Source organism: Euprymna scolopes, chromosome 37 (assembly GCF_053919585.1).
Source record: "Euprymna scolopes isolate OS-2025 chromosome 37, ASM5391958v1, whole genome shotgun sequence".
NCBI lineage: Eukaryota > Metazoa > Mollusca > Cephalopoda > Sepiida > Sepiolidae > Euprymna > Euprymna scolopes.
Window position 1 is genome coordinate 87,604,090 of NC_136518.1, and position 23,548 is coordinate 87,627,637.

The 23,548-nt window shown below is 33.8% G+C and overlaps 1 protein-coding gene across 4 annotated transcripts in view; it reads left to right on the plus strand.

Moving 5' to 3' along the window:
* The first annotated feature begins 505 nt into the window (after nt 1-505).
* Nucleotides 506-23,548, plus strand: part of LOC145261281 (rapamycin-insensitive companion of mTOR-like) — a 435,824-nt gene continuing 412,781 nt past the window's right edge. For 2 of the 4 annotated variants that reach the window (XM_080119761.1, XM_080119765.1), the window contains exon 1: nt 720-1,013. In XM_080119761.1, the coding sequence (XP_079975887.1) occupies nt 869-1,013 (145 nt within the window). In that variant the 5' untranslated portion in view covers nt 720-868. Of the gene's footprint in view, nt 1,014-23,548 lie in introns of all 4 variants that reach the window. The other 2 variants (XM_080119764.1, XM_080119763.1) reach the window with 2 other exon arrangements.

Sequence of the window (23,548 nt, forward strand, 5' to 3'; positions counted from 1 at the left end):
TCTTCTTCTTCTTACTCTTCTTTTTCTTCTTCTACATTCCTTTCTTTTTTCTTTATATTTCCTTCTTTCTTTTCTTCTTCGTCTTATTTTTCTTTCTTCTTCTTCTTCTTTTCTAACATTATTGCTCCTTCTCTTCTTCTTCTTCTTCTTCTTTTTCTACATTCCTTTCTTTTTTCTTTGTATTTCCTTCTTTTCTTCTTCTTCTTCTTCTTCTTCTTCTTCTTGATAATTTCTAGAGGTTTGCATCAAACTGCCTAGAAGTGACATCACCCCAACCGCCCACTCTCTTTCCTTTCATTCAATTTCTAATGTGTGTCACAGTTACAGTTTGACGCTTGCTAGCTACACAACGGCAACAGCAGTAGTACTACGTCATCATCATCGTTATCATCATCTTCATCATCATCATCGTCGTCATCGTCGTCGTCATCGTCATCATCCTCATTATCATCATCTTCGTTATTAGCAGCAGCAACACCGCCCCGATCGCGCTTACACCATTATCAGAATCATCAAGTGTCCGTGATGTGTCCTGCTCGCCCCCCGCGTATACCCTGTCCTTACACAAGAAGAAGAAGAAGAAGAATAAGCCTGGTACGAACGTTGTGACACTGTCGTCCGTGGCACATGTGGGGGAGGAGCCTACTGATACGGAGAAAACCCACAAACAAATAAACGAACATTCATGAATGATGCTGTATTCCTTTATAAATGAAAATAAGTGACACTTATGATATCTATGCGGGTCACGCATCTTGGACGTCGTGTGTGATCTGATTTGGGACTGACTGATTTCGTGGGAGTCATCGCTATATTTTTGTACCTTTTTATCCAAGTTTATTATATTATATTATATTATATATCAGCAATGTTGCGATGCAGTCAACATATCTGGGATGGCGAACGAACCACCCGGGGTAGAAGGATGGACAAGGATTATTTATTTAAACCCGTGAAAAACCGGGTGGCTGAAAAGGAAGCCCAGCTGTACAACAATTTGGACCCTTCTTCAGGTAAAATAATTAAAAAATAAAACAACAACCACAACAACAACAAAATGAAAAGATTAGTGTAATTTCTTTCATGCGCACTTGTTTACTTTTAAATTGACATACGATCTCTTAAAATAAAGAAAGAAAAACGAAAGTGAAAGTAGAATTCTCGATTATGCAATAATTATCGGACCATTTTTAGCGTTGCTCGGGGTCTTTTTATTTTCGTTTTTATTTTCTTTCTTCTTCTTCTTCTTCTTCTTATTATTATTATTATTATTATTATTATTATTATTATTATTATTATTATTATTATTCAAAATAAATAATAATTTTGTAAAAAAAAACAAACAAAACTGTCTAACTACGCTTGATTGGGTTTGTTTTTATTTTTTGTACCAAATTTCTAACCAAATGCACACACACGCGCGCGCACACATACATACATACATACACACACATACACACATACAAACATATATATATATATATATATACATACATATACATACATACATACATACATACATACACATATATATATATATATATATATATATATATATATATATATATATATATATATATATATATATATATATATATATATATAAAATCTTTTGGATGTAAAAAGCTTCCAAAATTTTCAGTCTTTTACTAAATGAGGATTTCCTAAGGAGTTTAACAAATTATTTCCTATGCGACAGTTTAAATTCTTTCATATTCCTTTCGAATTTCAAAGAGTCACGAAATCAGTCAGGTCTTTTCTTTTCTTTTTTTTTAACTATGGACAGAAAACTAAAAAACTAAAATGGCTGATTTGTTTATGTATAACCCGAAATGCATTCTGGTAGATTTAATCTCGTAATTATTTTTTAATGATTTTTTTTTTTATTTTGCTATTACATTTTTTATTACAATATATATTCGATTAATAGTAAATAAAAAATCAACGTGTAATTACATAAACTCGAGAAATGATGATATATATATGTGTGTGTGTGTGTGTGTGTGTGTGTGTGTGTTTAAACAGATGAAATGAACACTGAGACTGAGGAGAGTAAAGAAGAAAAGATACTACACTTTGCTCTTAGTCACATGTCAATAGAATGTTTTGTTTTTAAGTATGTGTCGATTGTTGTTGTTGTTGTCGATTGTTGTTGTTGTTGTTGTTGTTGTTGTTTAAATGCTTTAAAAAATGATTTTCTACGACTGATGGGTTTATTTTTATATTGTTTTCCAACACTACAACCACTAAGAGGGTGGAAGTTCTTCCTGCCCAATTTGTGGAAAGCGTGTCTCATATAATTCAATCTTTTGTGGTATTTGTGGAATTACAAGTAGGTTCAGTGATGATGACCAGTTTGTGTGCAAGATGGATGAGAACTCCGATATGGAGAAAGTATATCTGGATGGCCTAGCTATTAAGGTTGTTGAGAAGTTTTGTTACCATGGTTATAGCATTGCAGCACAGGGTGGAGCAGGTGCTTGTGTGATTGCAAGAATTACAAGTGGATGGAGCAAGTTCAGGGAACTTCTGTCATTATTAAGTGAAACCTGGCGTTGCATGGAGATAAATGATATGAGAATGATACAATCGATGTGTAATGTGAGTCTTAAGCACAAATTTAGATCTATTGATCTCAAAGGAAGATTAGATCTTGACATTATAGGGAAATGCACACAGGAGACTTCAATGATATGGTCAAGAAATGGTGAGAGTTGTTGGATTAGTAGATGTAGAACAGTTGAGGTAGCAGGCACAGTTTACAGGGGAAGGCCAAGAAAAACTTGTGATGAGAATGGACTTGAAAGAAAGAGGAATAAATAAAGACCTAGGCAGAGATAGATTACTTTGAAAGTCAGTTTCTTATCCATCGCATGCCAACATGTAAGGTTCTGGATATGACCTTAAACTATATCCAGTGGTGAAGCCCTAACTTGCGGGCTTTGGGGAGTGTGGAGCCACCCTTTAATTGCCATTGCTTCCAGGTCCACTCTGACCCGGAGTGGTAGTACCTGTTAGGGTCCCAACTATGGATTAAATAGAAACCGACTTGAAAACAACAAATATATTCTATTAAAAAATTGTTCTTCAAAATCTTTGGATTCGGCATTAAATAACCCGAAAAGAGTTGATATGCCATAAAACAAAAACAACCAACCAACTAACCAACCAACTAACCAACCAACCAACATGTAAAATGGACGTTAAACTGATGATGATGTGGTGGTGGTGGTGGTGGTGGTGATCATGATGATGATGATGATTTTTTTTTTTTTTTTTTTTATCTAACATACTTCTTAATATTTTGTTCCTATTTACATGCCTTCCATTAGGGAAAAGTTAGAGACTAGATCAGTTTTTAATGCGGGTAAAAGGCAGATCATAAACATACAAAAGAATGATAGATTCTGGATTGCAATAATTTTTTTCTTTAATTGTCCCAGTTATGAAAGATTTCTCATCCTGTGACCAAGGACAGAACAGGTACTACACTTTGAATTATTTATTCATTACAAACATAGTGATATAATTTTAACAAATTAATGACAATGCCCTGAAAAATGTGGGGAATCGTGGGTGGTTTCCTTTGTCTGTACTACTTTTTTTGTCTAAGTATTTTTTTCTTCATTACTGTCCATCCATTTCACTGCAGCAGTCACCAGAATACCACATTTACATCATACGACTATCCTACTTAAAATATTTCCAATAGTTTGATTTTAATTTTGTTTATAAATCTCGAAAAATTGGAATTTTTGTATAATATATAACGATAACCTCCTGTAAAATCTAAATATATCTTCTTTTTTTTTTTACTAAAAATGAAAAAATAAATTACAATTTTATAAAATGATTATCTTTTTTTGTTTTTGCGGAGTTGGGTGTTAAATTTGTGGATGAACTAAGTCGCCCACTAATAAAATGAGATTCTAGATTTTGAGACAATTATGTGTAAATACTTTGAAAAACTTAAAAAAAGAGAAAGGAAACAAAAACAATTATTTTAAAATTTTTAGTGGGAGATCAGTTGCACATATAAATTTTACATAAATGATCCCCCATTTCTGTATCATTGTTGAACTGTATAATAGTTTAAAGCAGTTAACTAGCATTTTTATTTTTAAGAGATAAATTCTGCACTTTTTTGTGTGTGCGTGTGTGTGTGGGGGGGGAGATGATGTGTAAAAAAAAGAAAAATCCCTTTATATTACCACTAACTCTAAAAACCTAGTAGCAAGCCCGCCCATTCAAAAAAAAAAAAAAAAAAAAAAAACATTCCTTTAGCCTTAGATTAATCCTAAGCCTAGGTGATAGGTGAAAAGCCTACCCCTTCAAAGAAAAATCTTATCAACTGCCTTAAAACACTGAGTGATGAGTGTATGTTAAATTTATATGCAAAACTGATCCTCTACTCTAAATTCTAAAATAATTTTCTTGAAACATTTTTTTTCACCAAGATTTTCAGGGTGCTCACACATAATCACCTAAAATGTGTAGAATCTCATTTTGTCTTGGTGGGGGAGGCAGGTGGGTGCAGGTTCTCATATACAATAATACCTTTTTTCTAATTCATACTTACAAGGAGGATTATATTTTCCATCTAAACGTCTTATGAAATCGTCCCCAACTATCCATACAGTATCAGAAGCTTTAGATTAAAAAACTGTTTGTGATTTCTAAAAATTAATCAATAAACTATACGATAAAAAGAAATATGAAAAATGCTTTTGTTTTTCTTTCATATTTTTTGAAACTATTATTATTAATGTTATTAAATATGTGTACGATATGCAAGAAACATCAAATAATTATCAGATGTGCCAAAAGGCCATGTAAGTAAAAATAATGAACCTGACACAAAACACCTGCATGAGAAGAAACAACAAACATGATCAATTGTCAAAAGATGTTAAATGTTGGATGTCTGAAAAGTCAGTTTCAACAAGAAATACAGGGTGGAACGATAAAGTTGTCACCCTAAAGAAACCAACACTACAACTTTATTTTAAAACGTTTATTGAAAAAATCGATTCAGGTATCTATTGAATGTAGTTGCCTTCAGCCTCAATTATTGCCTCGATACGCATCTAGAACTGGGTGCATTCGTTTTTCACAAGTGCCAACGGGAGATCGGCGAATACTCGGCAGATGACAGCAATCAGGCTGGCTTTGGTGTTGTTGGAGGACATATTGGTGATATTCTCGACGTATGACCAAACAAAGTCCAGTGGGTTCAGATCGGGGGAAGCCGAGAGTCAATGAGAGAAGAGTACAAAGTCATAGCACTCCTTCTGAAGCCAAGCCTGGGTCTCTTTAGACTTGTGGGCCGGTGCAAAGTCCTGCTGCCACACCCAGGATCTACCAGCGGTCATCTGATTGTACCAGGGGATCACCACACTCTTCAGCACATCCAGGTACACTTTGGTGTTGACTTTCAAGCCATCTTTGAAGATGTGAGATGGCCTAATGTGGTCCTCACTTGAAACCACACCAAAGATCACAACCGTGGCTGCAAACTTTGTTTTTATCACCCTGAGCACATCCCTGTTATTTGTGGCAATCTAGTGATGCCCTTTGAGGGTGTTGGCAATGGTCCTGTTGTCATAAATTTGATCAGTAGAGAGCATGAGTTGCACAGCAGCACATCTCCGATCTCGCTCGTTGAACATTGTGTCACTTTCAAACATAATAGAAGGCTCCTATTGCTCTTGGGATTTGTACACAACTGGCCAACTAGTAGATGGTCTGCAACAAAAAAAAGAAAACCGGTTTTCATCAAACAGAAATGGAATCATGTCGTCTTTTCTATGGCAACACTTTTCTCATTCCATCCTGCATACACATATATATATATGAATAAAATACTATTTCAACATTTGATCGACTGACGAAAATGCTATTTCAAAATTTAGCAAACAAAAATGCTATTTAAAAATTTGTCAGAATGACGAAAATTCTATTTCAAAATTTGACAAGCTGATTAAAATGCTATTTTAAAAGTTGGCAGACAAATAACAATGCTATTTAAAAATTTTATAGAGTGACGAAAATGCTATTTCAAAATTTGACAAGCTGATTAAAATGCTATTTTAAAAGTTGGCAGGATGACGAAAATTCTATTTCAAAATTTGACAAGCTGATTAAAATGCTATTTTAAAAGTTGGCAGACAAATAACAATGCTATTTAAAAATTTTATAGAGTGACAAAAATGCTATTTCAAAATTTGACAGACTGGCGAAAATACTATTTCAAAATTTTATAAAAATTTTTAATTTTTAAATTTAACGAAAATTATATTTTTAACTTAAACATGACACACTGACGAAAATTATATTTCAAACTTAAGCATGACAGACCAACGAAAATGATATTTCAAACTTAGAGTGACAAATCGACCGACAGAACCACTTTTAGAGATGCCTGGTCGGATGCATCGTGATACTTTTTTTTTCCTACGCACAACAATTAAAAGCTTTAATGATAGGTGTGTGGGTGATTACTCGATGTATCCGTTTATTTTGTCAGTAAAAGCTCTCTTTATGACACCGATTGATCGATTTGCGCGGTAATTGTCTTTCATTGACTAAAAAAAAAAAAAAAAAACCCAAAAAACAAAAAAACTAATGACCTAAAAAATAAAGATCAATCTTTAAATCGTTCGTTTTAAGTTAACTGAACTATGATAGAACATTGGTTTGATAGATATACTACCGTCATAATCGAAACTTTTTTTTTTAGTTTATATTAGCGAGGGAGGGGGGGACGTGGTATTGCCGGGTCGTAAAATACGTTGAAATATATTTTAAATTCATGCAGATTTCGTATATATTATCACAGAGCCAATTCTCTGTTGAATATTATATTGTATCTAATATATGATACTGATTTCAAAAATGAAAAAAAGTAATAATGACTTGGGTGCCGTCAGCTAGAATCGAAACTAAAACATTTAGCTTTCCCTTCGCGTTCCCTACTGATGTAGTTATCGACAGCCAGATAAGAACATTTTAATATTAAACGACTTGAAATGTATTGAATTTTGGACATGCGCAGAAAGCAATAGAAATATGTCGGAAGGTTGAAATGAACATTTTGCTTTTTAACTTATCGATATATATCTGTACGCGTTATTCATCCATCCAAACAAAGATTTTACTCGCTATAAATCATCTTTAGTGTATGAATACTATTTCCTGTTAATTTCAGTGTTATGTGACCAGTAGTTCAAGAGTTTATCGGTTAAATATTTACACACAGGCAGACACCTGCACATACACACATACATCTATTGTTTTATTTATATAGACAGACTAGCTATCTTTCAGAAAATTCACTCTTTGAAATCGTTGAAACGACAATTTAAAATAATAAACATTCTATTCATAAGTTTATTGTAAATAAGTGCAAGAATTTCACATTTATCCACACTAATCTATATATCTATAAAAGTGAGAATGTGTGTGTGAGGACGATTCTCAACCTATATACTCAATGAATTTTTTTATCTATAGATTTGAAATTTGGTATATAGGGTATTCAAACATGGTGAAAACCTTTTGATTGGTTTTCATCTGGCAAAAAAGAGCTGCTAAGGGGGGGGGCTAAAAATTTAAAAATTGGTACGTGGGGGGGGTCATCGGATTTTTATGTGTTTGTCAACGGTTTCATGAATGCGCATGCGTGAATAGTTCACATGACAAATTACTTATGTTAAGAATAAGTAGGTTTGAAAACACTTTTAAAGACGTGTCAAGCTGGCCTAATGGTTATTTTACTTGACTCACTGTCTTTTGGTTTTGGTTTCGATCTCAACTCAAGTAGTTTTTTTTTTCTTTACAAGAAGTAAGCTGTTTTGTAAAAACATGTTACTCGCATGCATATGTCTCAGTTTCTGTATGAATTAAAACATAATATTTATGCATATTTTACAACCGGGCAACGCCGGGCAGCTTCCTAGTAAAAAAAATATTTACATTTTTGTAATTTTTACACAATTTTATTTATGTTTATGAAATTCTGAGATGACGATTGCTAATTTGTTGGATCCGTAACGTCACGGATAAAGTACTAGGTTTATTCAGTTCCAAGTGACACTCTTCTGGGGATTGAATATTAAATCCTCAGTGCAGACGATACTAAGAATAAAATTACGAATTACTTAAGACTTCTACCTGGTCATGGCTGATGGAATGAGAGCATGCTAATCCCGTGGATAAAGGGTCCCATTTTAAATTTTGTGCATATTCTTGAGTTCAACAAGATACATCTGAAGAAGACGGGAGGTGATATCAGCCAAAAAGTTGTGAAAATAACACTCAAGATGAGAACAGTAGTCCGAATAATCAAAATAATCCAAATTTCATTTATTCTTTAAATAAGACCGTAACGAAATATGAATAAAGAAGAAATTGATTCCCTTGAGTATGGTGTATGGGGGAGGGGGTTTCTCTTTTTTATATTTTTATTTTACTTACTCAGTTTCATTTAAATTACCTCCTTTGAAAATTAATGAGCATGATGTTTTAAGAAAATTTTTTGTAATTTATCCTTTTTTCTTATTAAATCACTTTAATTAATTACTATTGATATCGACAAAACTAATACACACACACACACACACACACACACACACACACACACACACACACACACACATATATACATATATATTTTTATTTTATTACCGTTTTATCTGTTTAGTTACACATGTTTCTGTTACTGAAAAACGGTAATAAAATAAAAAATATATATTTGCTCTGCAATAGTATTGAGCACCTTCTTCAGGTTTTTACTCATTACCATTTTGCTATATATATATATATATATATATATATATAACTACTTAATTTACTCACATAAAATTAATATACAAAAGTATAGATTTATGCGTAAACTTTAAGTATTTACTTCAAAAGTGCTCAATACGTAGGTAGAGCTAGTTAGTAAGTTATAAAATGTATATGGCGATTAAGCTACACTGAATTATGAAGCGCATAAGCCTGAAGAATCCTAAAGTGGATGAAACGCGGAATATTCAGTGTAGCTTAATCGCCATATACATTTTATAACTTACTATATATATATATATATATATATATATATATATATATATATATATATATATATATATATTGTTCTTAAAACATAATTATCCACCGTCACGTGTTTCCACAACTCATCAGAGTGGCTGAATCTAGCAATATTCGAAATCGGGACCCCATGACAAGAGGCTTAAACTCTTACCACTGGACCACCTCGCACGACTGTTTGGATGTATTGCAATTTACGCAGATGTTATTTTATCTATTTTTGTTTTTGTGATACATTTCGAATGAATGCAATTATTTATACAAAAGTGCATTTTTACCTAAATGCGAGTTGGGAATAATTTTCTCTTTGAACAATTTGGTACCTCCAAATGGGGAGCGGCATATACATTGTTCTTAAAACATAATTATCCACTGACTGACACATGTTTCGTCGTCCACGACTCATCAGAGTGGCTGATGTTTTATTAACTATTTGCTCTCTCTCTCTCTCTCTCTCTCTCTCTCTCACTCTATATATATATATATATATATATATATATATATATATATATATATATATGTTTTATTTTTTATTACCTGCATATATTTGCTCTGCAATAGTACTAGCACTTTCTTCAGGCTTTTACTAATTGCCATTTATATATATATATATATATATATATATATATATATATATATATATATACATCCTTACATCATTTATAGACATCTATGCTGACGACACTACCATTTATGGTAGCACATCTAAGACAGTAAACGACCAAGTTCTCTCCAATTCTCTCTCCTCTGATCTTGAACACGTAGTACAATGGGGTAAGGAGTGGCTGGTTACTTTTAATGCATCTAAAACCAAGCTTCTCATCAACATTCTGATCCACATCTGGCATCAATTGAAATGAATGGCTCTCGTCTTCAGGAGGCCTCAAGTTTTGACAAGCTTCTTGGCTTGACCATTACTCCTGATCTTAAATGGAACACGTACATCAAATCTGTTGCCAAGGCCGCTGGAAAAATGGTGGGATCTTTCTATCGATCCGGTAGATATCTCACTGCTGATGCTATTCTCTATCTATATAAGAACCAGGTACGTCCAAGGATGGAATACTGTTGCCACATCTGGGCAGGAGCTGCTAGAAAGGACTTGGCCTGCCTTGATAGAGTTCAAAATAGACTTCGTAGCCTCGTAGGAGATGTCCTTTTCTCTTCCTTGCAACCTCTATCTCACAGAAGAGATGTTGCGAGTTTGTCTCTGATGTATCGTTATTTTCATGGAAAATGTTCGACTGAGCTTCAATCTATGGTCCCCCCTCGCCAAACTTTCACAAGAAACACTCGTCTAGCTGTAAACACTATCAATAATTCCCCCCACTCTTTATCTGTGCCTAAACCTAAATGTAGATTCCATGAACAAAGCTTCTTTCTTAGAACTGCACGCCTGTGGAATTGTCTTCCGTTTTCCTGCTTTCCGGCTGAATACAATATGGTTGTCTTCAAGTCTAACGTAAATAAGTTCTTGATGAGCCGTTCCATATAAGTTATCAAATTTACCAAATTTTCATTACTAATGATTACTATATTGTCCAATTTCTACTGTACACTCTTTAACCCTTTCCTTGAGTGGTATCTTGGCCTTGATAATGTGGTGATGCCTTTGTAAAAAAAAAAAAAAAATATATATATATATATATATATATATATATATATATATATATATATATACGAGCAAATAGTTAATAAAACATGTTAAAATAAAAAACACATTGAAATGAGTTAAAAACATATTTAATCTGAAAAGGAGACACTTGATAAGTGGATAGTCCTTAATCCGCGGAGTTTCGAAGAAATACTTTCTTTCTCATCAGAGGGTAGGAATTAGCAAAATGCGGGATAGGATTTTGCATACAAAAGTATTTGATAAAGCAACAAGTAAGTCAAAGATCTTACTTGATAACAAAAAAGTGAAGCAGAGGGAATATGGTGAAGAAAAGATGACTTTTTATTTTATCTATATAAAATATGTATAAATATTATATTTTAATGCATACAGAAATTGAGACATATGCGTGCGAGTATATAAAATAGTATGAGAATAATAATGAGAATAAAATTGCGAACACAAATTTATTATTCATTCATTCAAGTCATCTGCTGCCTGGCTATGATTCTCCATCTGCCTTTTCCTCAGGGCATTCATGAATTTATTGTTGCTCATCATTCAGAATTCACGCTGTTTTCTGAAAAATGTTTCATGTATTGCCATAGCTTTCTTTACAGTTGTACAGACAGTAGGTTGCAGTTTCTTTCTGCCCGAGCAGTGCACATTCTAGGCAATTGTCCTAACCATTGTACCCAGAGGTATCTTCTGCTCAGCACAATGAGATACAAAACCATGAACAGAATTATTCCTGATTACTTTCATATTACATCATTCACCCGCTAACCATGACTTCGCATTAACCTGATCAGGGAACTGAAGTAGGTTCTCAATCTCGGTCAAAAGTCTTCCACAGTAGTGGAGAGAAGGATGGATACAAAAGCTTAAAAATTAAGCATCTTTAAGCTATGAATGTTTAATTTTATACATGTGCAAATGTAGCAGCAGGAGCAATGTTTTATATGACTTACCCTGCTACGGTCAACTAGTTTGTTTTCAATTTTGATCTCTTAGTAGTAATTTTTGCCGGCTAAAAATCAACGTAGACCAAATATTCAGAGAGGCGTTTGATAGGGACTTTTTGCACACACTGACAAGATTATTTATATATATATATATATATATATATATATATATATATATTTTACAAGGTGGTCACCACTTATCAAGGCCCGGAAGCCACTCAGGGATAAAGGTTATTGCATGTACAGTACGTTAGTGTGGGGATTTAATAACATGTCTACTTAAGGGGGCAGTTCATCAGGAATTTGTTTATGTTGGACTGGAAGACATCCAGGTTGTAGTTAGGTGGGAAGCAGGCAGACGGAACAGAGTTCCACAGGCGTGCAGTTCTAAGAAAGAAACTTTGTTCATGGAATCTATGTCTTGATCTAGGCACAGATAAAGAGTGGGTAAAATGTTTGACAGTGGTTTCAGCTAGACGGGTGTTTTTTGTAAAATATTGGCTATGATGTAAACGTTTTTTATTAATTTTTAAATTTTTTATTTCCATACTTTGTGGACCAAGCACGTACGCAGACCCCACAATTTTAATGAATCATCATTATGCCAGATCAAACATACCTATTCCTGTGTCTCGATACATCTTCTATCATTATATGTGATTAGTTTTCTATAATAGTCAACCATATAGGAGCCTATTCGTGACCAGACATACACACACACAAACGTTGAGCTTTATATTATAGATATATATAGATGTTATTTGGTTTTGTTTTTGCGATACGTTTTGAATAAATTCAATTATTTATGAAAGTACATTTTTTACCTAAATGCGAGTTAGAAATAATTTTCCCTTTAACCAATTTGATACCCCCATATAAGGAGAGGCATATATATGGATTTTTAAAAATATAATTATCCACTGACACGTGTTTCGTCGTCTACGACTCATCAGAGTGACTGAATCTAGTGAGATTCGAAATCAGGACCCCACGGTAAGGAGCCTAACCCCTTATCACTCGTTTATCTTGCTTGACTGCTTTGGATATATATATATATTATTCCTTAATTGGAATTCGTTTTTTGAGATGAGCATTATATATATTAATTTATTTTTATTTTGGACTATTATTCTCATCTTTATTAGTTGTTGGTGCAGTTGATAGAGACGTTGAATCTCTATAGTTCCAGATGAGCATTGTCTGAAGATAGCGGTTTCAATCCCACCCAAAGCGTGCCAGAGGGTTACTTGGCCAAAATGTGGTGAGACGACAACAACTACGGATGGCAGTGATGGCTGAGAATGCAGTTAGGAGATTCGAAGTTCCTATCCGTCGCGGTTACCACCTGACGAAGGCCAGAGGAATAGTTGGCCGAAACGCCGTGAATAAACAAACCAATAAAAAAAACAAAAAAACAAAAAAAAAACAACTAATAAAGATGAGACTAATAGTCCGAAATAAAAATAAATTAATATGCTTTGGATATATCGCGATTTACTTAGATGTTATTTGTTTTTGTTTTTGCCATACGTTTTGAATGAATTCAATTATTTACGAAAGTGTATTTTTTTACCTAAATGCGAGTTTGGAATAATTCTCTCTTTAACCAATTTAGAGAGGGTGAATCTAGTGAGATTCGAAATCAGGACCCTATGGTAAGGAGCCTAACCCCTTATATATATACTAGCATGGGTGCCCGGCGTTGCCCGAGTGCTTTGAGGTGTATGCTGAGCAACAAAAAAAAACAAAAAAAAAAACGGTCAATTTTTTTAACTTTGACCCCTATCATTGACCTCTTAAAATTTATTGTTTAGGGCTCAAATAAACTTATTAAGTTAGATCCATGTCCAAGGAACCTATATCTAGACCCAAAATTGTAGGAAGAGTTTGGTAGAGTTCTCAAAGGTCAAATCATTGAACTTTGACCCCTTAATCGCCAAATTTCTGTCCGAAAACGAATCACATCGATTTTCCCAAATCTCAGTACCATGTATATCAAATTTCGAATCTGTAGACTTAAAATTGACAGAGTCATTGCGTAGAGAAATGTACACAGACACACACAGAGACACACACACACACACACACACACACACACACACACACTTTTATATATATACTAGCATGGGTGCCCGGCGTTTCCCTGGTGTTTGAAGGTGTATGCTAAGCAAAAAAAAGAAGTGTCAATTTTTTTTAATTTGACCCCTATTATGACCCCTTAACTTTTATTCTTTTGTGCTCAAATCAAGTTATTAAGTTAGATCCATGTCCAAGGAATTTATATCTAAAATTTCAAGTGTTTAGACCCCAAATTGTCGGAGGAGTTTGGTAGAGTTCTCAAAGGTCAAATCGTTTAATTTTGACTCCATAACAGCCAAATTTCTGGCCGAAAACCGATCACATAGATTTTCCCAAAATCTCAGTACCCTGTATATCAAACTTCGAGTCTGTAGACTTAAAATTGGCAGAGTTATTGCGAAGGAAAATGTACACACACACAGACACACAGACACGTTCACTTTTATACACACACACAGACACACACACACACAGACACACACACACACACACAGACACACACACACACACACACACACACAAATACCGTTATTCACTATTACTTTAGATGCTGAGTTTTTTTTATTTTTCTTTTATATAAGGCCAATTAGCATTCTTAGCTGTTTTTTTTTAAACAAATTTTTTGGGTGGCTTTTCTTATAGCTGAATATTTCCCCATTGTAGGTCTGCCGCTTGTACCCTTACTGAACCTGCAGCATTGTGCATGTTTAAAGGGAGGCGGGCGGGGAGATACTCAGTTATATTTAACTAGCTGTAATACCTGTTCCAAGAGAGGTTCACAATAATAATGATATAACAGACTTTTAAAAAATGACAAAGGTCAATGCAGTAAAGAAAACCCATACTGCTATGACAAAATAATTATTTACAGTCAGTAGATTACAATGTCGCAATAGTATTGAATTACATCTCGTATTCCCTCAATAAAATGCATGTTTAAAAGGTTGCAAAAATGCAGCTAGCTTAACATTAACATGTAGCTGTCTTTGGTCAGAATATTTGAAATTGGCTGAAAATCAATACCAAATTATCGATATATTATTGATTTGCTGTAATATGCAAAAATGATCTTGTTTATTAATTACTGGTAATAAAATATGATTAAATTATATTTTAATTTGAGTAGATTTCGTATTTATTATAACAGAATCAGTTCTCTAGTCAATATTCTATATATATATATATATATATATATATAGTAATTTATAAAATATATATGGCGATTAAGCTACACTGAATATTCTGCGTTTCATCCAACTATAGGATTCGTCAGGCTATAAGCCTGACGAATCCTATAGTTGGATGAAACGCAGAATATTCAGTGTAGCTTAATCGCCATATATATTTTATAAATTACTAACTAGCTCTACCTACGTATTGAGCACTTTTGAAGTAAATACTTAAAGTTTACGCATAAATCTATACTTTCGTATAGTAAATTTATGTGAACAAATGAAATAGTTATATATATATATATATATAAGAGAAAAGAAAATTAAAACTGTAAGTTAAAATTTATAATTGGTTAGGATTAATATATCACTGGTATCTCTATTATATTGAAGTTTACCCTTGTTTGTGTCAGGTAAACACTTCATTCCCTTTGCTTTTTTCACTGATATTTTCGAAAGTCATCCCCTCTTTTCAAGTGGCTAGCTTTAATTTGAACCTTCGCCACTTCCAGTTTGGCGATGGATCGAATAGCAAAGACGTCACATTTTTTTTCACATTCTTTTCCTCCTTCATGGTACAGGTTCGAGCCTACCTGCCTACTACCCCTTTTTTCTTTTTGCTCAACACACACCTCCAAACACTCGGGCAACGCCAGGCAACCAGGTTAATTCATTATAAATCATCCTTCGTGTACGATTACTATTTCTTGTTAACTTCAATCTGCTCATCATCATTCAATGGTCAGTCTGTCTATCTCATTAACCCCCCCATATATCTTTGACAACCCACTTAGCAACAAAATCACACCTCTTCACTGTTCTATCTATCTATCTATCTATCTATTTATCTATCTGGTTGAGCTCCTTACCCGGACCAATGTGACTCTCTCTCTCCAGATTTCCATCTGCTGCCTCAAATCTTCAGGATCACAGTTGGCGTCATGCGTAATTTTCTGGATGTATGTAGATCTAAGTCGTCCTATGCTTGTGCGTCCATGCCATCGAGTCCATAGTAATGCATTTCTCACCAGTTCTTGCTTGCTCCTTTAATAGTGACCAGCAAATTGTAGATGTCACTCCATGATGGTAATAGATATGGCAGGTAGGTTGCCATAAAGTTGCTGCTTCGTGGGATGATCTTACTAAGATATATTTAACACTGTTCATAGCATACAAGTGTACATACTGTCTAGCTTTCTTTCCTTCATTGTTGAGGTCCCTAAATGCCAGAAAGCTTTCTACTCTAATAGTTTCTTCCCTCGAACAGCTAGACTTTAGAATTCCCTTCTTGCTACCTGTTTCCCTGATTATACTGATATGCAGAAATTCAAATGTAACATAAACCAATGTCTTTTTAATCTTTCTTAGGCATGGTCCCAAATAGTCACCCCTTATGACCAAGTGACAATCTGCTTTGTTTGGGGGGGGGGAGATTAGTAAAAATACCCCCAAAAACCCTTATCCTCAAACAATTTTTGGCCTTGATAAGTAGTAACTTGTTAGTGAAAGAAAAAAAACAAACAAAAGTAAACAAAGGGTAAGCTGTTACCCGAGCAAGAGACCCAGCTCTCCTCTCTACATTACTGGAATGGTCCATTGGAAAAGAAAGCACAAATCAATATGGTTCTAGTCCAATAACAAGCGTTTTCAAAACGTTGCAGTAGGGGTTACAGCAACAGATCTTTTTTTTTTTGTCAAAAAACATTAAAAATTATAAAGCAATTGTTCACATTTTATGCAGTATCATCTGAATATTTTACAATTTGCCAACCAAAACAATTTTAAAATGAATAAAATCATTTATTTATTTCAAGGGTAAAACTTTCAAGGAATATGTCTTTTTCAAAGCCATATTTTTTTCACTCTCTTTTGGTCCCCTGACAAAGGAGGGAGGATTGCAGCTAGTAATTCACTCCTGTTTGTCTGTTCGTCTGTTCATCCGTTCGTTTGTTCGCACTTTTCTCAATAACCACACTTTGGATTTTTTAAAAATTTTGCAAAAACATTAGTCATGGTGAAAGTAAATTTTTACCCGAACAGATTTTCTAGGATAACTCTGGTTGCCCCACTAAGGGGCATTATGGGGTTAAATAGCCTCCAAATCGTTTGTCTGATATTTGTTCGCATTTTTCTCAATAATCACGCCTTGAATTTTGTTTTTTAATTTTGCACAAACATTAGTTATGGCAAATGTAAATCTTTCATGGAGTGAGACCTCGCATGCTTGACTTGTTATTTTTTTATTTTGCTGATATTAACACTGGAGGGGGCAGATATCTAGTGAAGACAGAAAAATGTACTTGAAGGTATTAAAGACAATTGTTTCAAAATAAAATCAATTCCCGATAATGTATTATGTATTGTTTGCTCACAGACCAGACAATCAATTTACCCTTCCTTGCATTTGTTATGTAAAGTTGTTCATTCGCTCTTTCTATAAGCATGCCTGCTGATTTGCTCATTTGATCTGTCTTTTTTCTAGTATTTTGTTAGTTTTATATCAATTAGGTTCAATTAATATGTATTAATATATCGATTTGGTTCAATTAATATGTATTAATATATCAATTTGGTTCAATAAATATGCATTAATATATCAATTTGGTTCAATTAATATGTATTAATACATCAATTTGTTTCAATTAATATGTATTAATATATCAATTTGGTTCAATTAATATGTTATTATATCAATTTGGTTCAGTTAATATGTATTAATATATCAATTTGGTTCAATTAATATGTATTAATATATCAATTTGGTTCAATAAATATGCATTAATATATCAATTTGGTTCAATTAATATGTATTAATACATCAATTTGGTTCAATTAATATGTATTAATATATCAATTTGGTTCAATTAATATGCATTAATATATCAATTTGGTTCAATTAATATGTATTAATATATCAATTTGGTTCAATTAATATGTTAATATATCAATTTGGTTCAGTTAATATGTATTAATATATCGATTTGGTTCAATTAATATGTATTAATATATCGATTTGGTTCAATTAATATGTATTAATATATCAATTTGGTTCAATTAATATGTATTAATATATCAATTTGGTTCAATTATATGGCATAATCAGGTTGTTAGATCACCAAAGTTAAGCAATGTTGAGCTTGGCCAGTACTAAAAGGGGTGACCATTTGGTAATACCAGGTACTACATGTGCTCGGAGCCTGAATGGATGAGCGCTGCTGGATTATTCTTGCCCAAGATACATAGAATAATGCAGTGCCCCCACGACCCAGCAGAGTTAAGGGACACATCTAACGTCTCAACATGAGGGGCATTCAATAAGTAATGCCCCTGATCTATGCCTGATCTAGCTGAAATTTTTGCATGCGCAATAATTTATATCTCTCTGGGTTATGTGGTAAATTACATCTCTGAAGTAATTGCGGCTTCTGAATTACAGGTGCTTGAACTGAGTCAGGTGTGAAATGGATGTTGAGTGTCACGCAGTGATCTGGTTTTTGTATTTGAAAGGGGGCACACCACAAGAGATATTTAGTGAAATAAAAGACATGTATGGTAACGATGCCCCATCACATGAGCTTGTAAACCACTGGCATCGTGAATTCAAACATAACTGAAAATCTGTGGAAACATCTCCCAGACCTTATCGCCCCCCCCCCTCCTTTTGCCATTGATAAGGCTGCCATTTTGGAAGATTGATGTGTGACTATTTACCAAATAGCTCAAAAGGTTAAAATAGATACAGGGTCTGTGGGAATTATTATTCATGACCAATTAAAATGAATGGCTCTTGTCTTGCAGGAGCTCCATGTTTTGACAAGCTTCTGAGACTGACCTTCACTACTGATCTGAAATGGAATACATACATCAAATCTGTTGCCAGGGTCGCTGGAAAAATGGTTAGATCACTCTACTGCTGCAGCAGGTATCTCATTGCCAATGCAATCCTTTATCTGTATAAGAGCCAGGTATGCCCTAAAATGGAGTACTGGTGCCACACCTGGGCAAGAGCTGCTCGGCACGCCCTATCCAGTTTCGACAGAGTTCAACACCAGCTTCTAAACCTAGTAGGTGATGCCCTTTTTCTCTACCCTGCAACCTCTTTCCCACAGAAGAGACATTGCAAGCCTGTTTCTGCTCTATCGTTATTTACATGGCAAGTGCTCAACTGATTCTCAAACTATGGTCCCCCAGTTGCCAAACTTTCAGAAAAAACACTCGACTAGCAACAAACACTATATGTAAATGATTTACCTCACTGTTTATCCGTGTCTAAATCTAAATGCAGATTCCATGAACAAAGCTTATTTTCCAGAACTGCCAACTTGTGGAACAGTGTTCTGCTGTCCTGCTTCCTGGTTAAATACAACATGGCATGGTAGCCTTCAAATCCAATGTAAACAAGTTCTTGTTGAGCTGTTCCCGTAATCAAATTCTACCTAATTTACACCATTAATGATTACTACATTACCATCTTACATTCATTAACCCTTATCCTCGAGTGGCCTTCGGGCCTTGATAAGTGGTGACTTCCAAGTAAAAAAAAAAATTTGTTTCTGTATAAGATGTCTGCCAGATGGATTTCCAGAATGCTGGCAACTTTCCATACGTGAGAAGGTGTCCAGTGCTCAAGGATCAATTTTGAGATGTGCCAAGAAGATGGTTCAAAGTTTTTCAAAAGACTGGTTGCACATGATGAAACCTGGGTCTATCACTATGATCCAGAAATCAAAACTCAGTCAATGAAGTTGAATCACTTGGACTCACCACCTCCCTACACTGGCAAAGTCATGCTTACATTCTTCTTGGACCAGAACAGAGTAGTAATGACAGATTTCTTGTCAGAGTGTAGCAAGATTATAAGAGCCTATTATACTTCACTTTTGAGGAAATTAAGAGAAATTATAATACTGAGGCAGGAAGGACCAGCAAAGGTATCCTCCTTCTTTATGGCTATGAAATCCCTCCTATCCCCCTTACTCTCCTAATCTTGCACCCTTTGATTTTTACTTCTTCCCAGCCATAAAGTTGTTTTTGAAAGGAAAGCGTTTCCCCAGCTTGATTTCCAAAGTCGTGGTTTGAGGACCACTCTGGAATGTTCTACAAAAATGGGAGAAATGTGTGAATATGGATGGTTTCTATGTAGAGAAACACTCTTTGCTCTACTGCTATGAGAATAAACCATGGACATTATGCAATTCAATGATCAAATAATGTTGTGATAACTAAATTTCACTTTTAAAATCCTATTTCAAAAGTAATAAATTAATAAATCACAATGAGGTGAAAATGTATATTTACGTTTATGTCAGATTTTTTTTGTAATGTAATTTTGCACTGGAACTTGCTTGATCCCCTGTGAGTGCACAGTGAACGAGGCATAAAAAAATGACTAAGTTCAGCCCCTCCCTCCCCATTTAGCCCCAAAAGTCCTCAGGGGGTGTCAAATCCTGGTGAAAATGAACAAACGGTGCAGTTTTAGGCCTTAACATATGTAAATTTGAGTTCTTTACCATGCAAAAAAAGAAATGACTAAGTCCATCATCTGCCCCCCCACTGCCCCCATCATTTAGCCCAAAAAGTCCCCAAAGCCTTAACATATTTAAATTTGAGTTCAGCACCATGCAAAACTGCTAAACAGACATACACAGAAAATTTTGGACAAATATGGTAAAATAATCTCAAAAATGGAGTGTTTTTATTAGCTCTAAAAGAGCCCCTGGGGCACACCCAAGAGTTATCACAAAGTATAGACAAACAAAATTATATAGAAATCAGTTAGTTAAAACTTTTCAGAAAGTTTTATAAAAATCCAAGGCATCAGTTTTTTTTAATAAGTACAAAATTGTAAATTTTAGCCATTTTAACCTGAAAGGCATCCCTAGGGGGGCAACCGGAGCTTTCCCGGAAAATCCGTTCTGTTACTTTTTTACTCATATCATGTTTAATGTTTGTGCAAAATTAAAAAAAATTCTAAGGCATAGTTATTGAGAAAAGTGCGGACAGACCAACAGACGAATGGATGAATGGACGAGGGTGAATTTTCCTTTTGTCGGGGGGGGGGGGAAACTGATATGTTCATTTTTTTTTTCTGCATCTCACCGATAAGTTCTAAAAAAAAAAACGATACACATATTTCTTATTTAGTCTCTTCCTGCGAATCCTATTTCTACTTTGCATCCTCTTGTTTATTGCTTTAACTTCTTTTTTAAGTTTGTTGATCTGGTTTTCCGGCCTGAATTTCCATCCAGGTTTCGTTGGTCCATTTTCTTGAGCTTTTCCCCATTAAATTTCATACTTACTATCTTGGCACTTGTATAAATGGAATTGTTTAATTCTGTAATTGATTATTATGATTAAAAATAGATTATTATTATTATTATTAACTTTTTTTTTTTACTTGGGGGTCACTGCCTATCAAGGCCCAAAAGCACTCGAGGATATGGGTTAATGAATGTAAGGTGGTTGTGAAGTAATCCTTACTGATGTAAATTGGGTGGAATTTGTTTGTTTATGAAGATGACCTAACAGGAACTTGTTTTTTTCTACTCCCACTATTAGGTAGATTTCTTACAATAGTCGCCTTGCTTTCCCATCTGAGGATGTTGAATAAAGTGTCCCACTATTCAGAACTAGTTAAATCAGTTACTGTGTTTTATTTTTTAAATTTATTTTTTGATGTTTTATGCACTCCAAACAAAGCATGACCAGTGAAGCATAAGAAACTGCTGTGATAGGGGCCAGATTTATAGGGGGTGGGAGAGTAAGCTGTCTCTCAATTCGAACATGCTCAGATACTGCACTTTATCTTTCCGGTCCTTGGTAAGTGAAGGAGAAATGATTCTAGACTAGAGGTTCTCGACCAGAGGTAAATTTACTCCTAGATGGTAAAAAATTATATAGTCAGGAGTAAATAATTAAAGTACCTGATAATTTTAAAATAATTATGTCTTTTCAGATTGTGTAATGTCTAAGAAATGTAATTCAGATTAACTTCGTAATTTTCTATTTCGGCTTGATTTTCTTTATTTTTTGTGATATGAATGTAAAAAACTATTTTTTATACAAAACTTAAAGTCATACACGATAAAAAACGGTTCTTTTTTATCTATTTTTTCGGTCGCTTTATGATGGCTATAAATTTTTATATGGGCATAGTGGGTAAATGAAGAAATACATAAAGCAGAAGGGTTAATGATGGCAGAAAGGTTCAGAATGGCTGTTTTAGACTGAGACAATATTTTATTTTTGTCCCAATCCAGGGTACCCTTTTGGTGGGGACTGAATTTTTTCCCCACATTAAAAATCGTCTTTGTATCTAGTCAGGTAACAAATAAATAGGGATTCTCAACTTTAAGGCCAGTTTTGAAATGAATATAAGTCCCAACACTAACTTGTATTATAGATTTAACCCTAACCTGAAACCCTAACCCCTCGCACCAACACTGTCTGAGTTGACATTTTTCTTAGTCTTCTTTGGGCTGAATTGTAGAAATCGTTCTGCTGAAAATCAATCTAAGAATATTGATATGTTATTGATTTGATGCAGTATGCATACAACGAAATATTTTATTACGAGGTAGCCATTTAGCTAATAGATGCAATCGTAAAATAGTCAGGAGCCTTAGGAGTTCATACGTTAAATAAAATTTCAGGAAATTTCAGTTTGAATGGAGGATATTCAGAAGGAAACAAACGCCATACAAACTCAAAATGAACTTTTATTTAATTGCACTGGTTGTTTGGTCGATTTTTAAAATTTTAAATGATGAAAGACTGCCAGATTTATGTCTAGAAATGTGTTTCAAATTCAGCCCTAGTGTTTTATATATATATATATATATATATATATATATATATATATATATATATATATATATTTAAATCCCCAAAACAGTTTTCCTGGTAAACAACTGATGATCTCTTTAAGAACATTGATACTATTGTTTGTTCATGTAAGTAAAACGATTCAGCAATGCAGGAAATTAATTGACTAACTGAAAAAATAATTTTCCAACGAAGGACTTTTTTTTTATATAGATTTAAAAGTTTTAAAGATACTTCCAAGACTATATATACATATATACATATATATAAATACATGCAGTACATCGAAACCCACTTTAGGTCTGGCGTTGTGGATGCAATTGCTCGATTCTATCTAATTCGGAACAAGTAGTTAATAAAACATGTTAAAAAACACTTTGAAAAAGAGTTAAAAACATATTTCATTTTAAAAAGGAAACATTAAATAAGTGGATAGTCCTTAATCCATGGAGTTTCGAAGAAATACTTTCCTTCTCATCAGAGTGTAGGATTTAGCAAAATGTGGGATCGGATTTTGCTTGCAAAAGTATTTAATGAAACTACAAGTAAGTCATCGATCTTACTTGATAACAAAAAGTGAAGCAGAGGGAATAGGGTGAATAAAAAAGTGATTTCACGTGAATGGATAATCTGGTGAAGGGTAAAATATCCAATGACGGTAAAATCCAAAAATACAGAATCCAAGAAAGTTAGTTAAATTTCCATTCGCACAAGTAAATATATATATATATATATATATATATATATATATATATATATATATATATATATATATGTGTGTGTGTGTAATAGACCCTCTCATC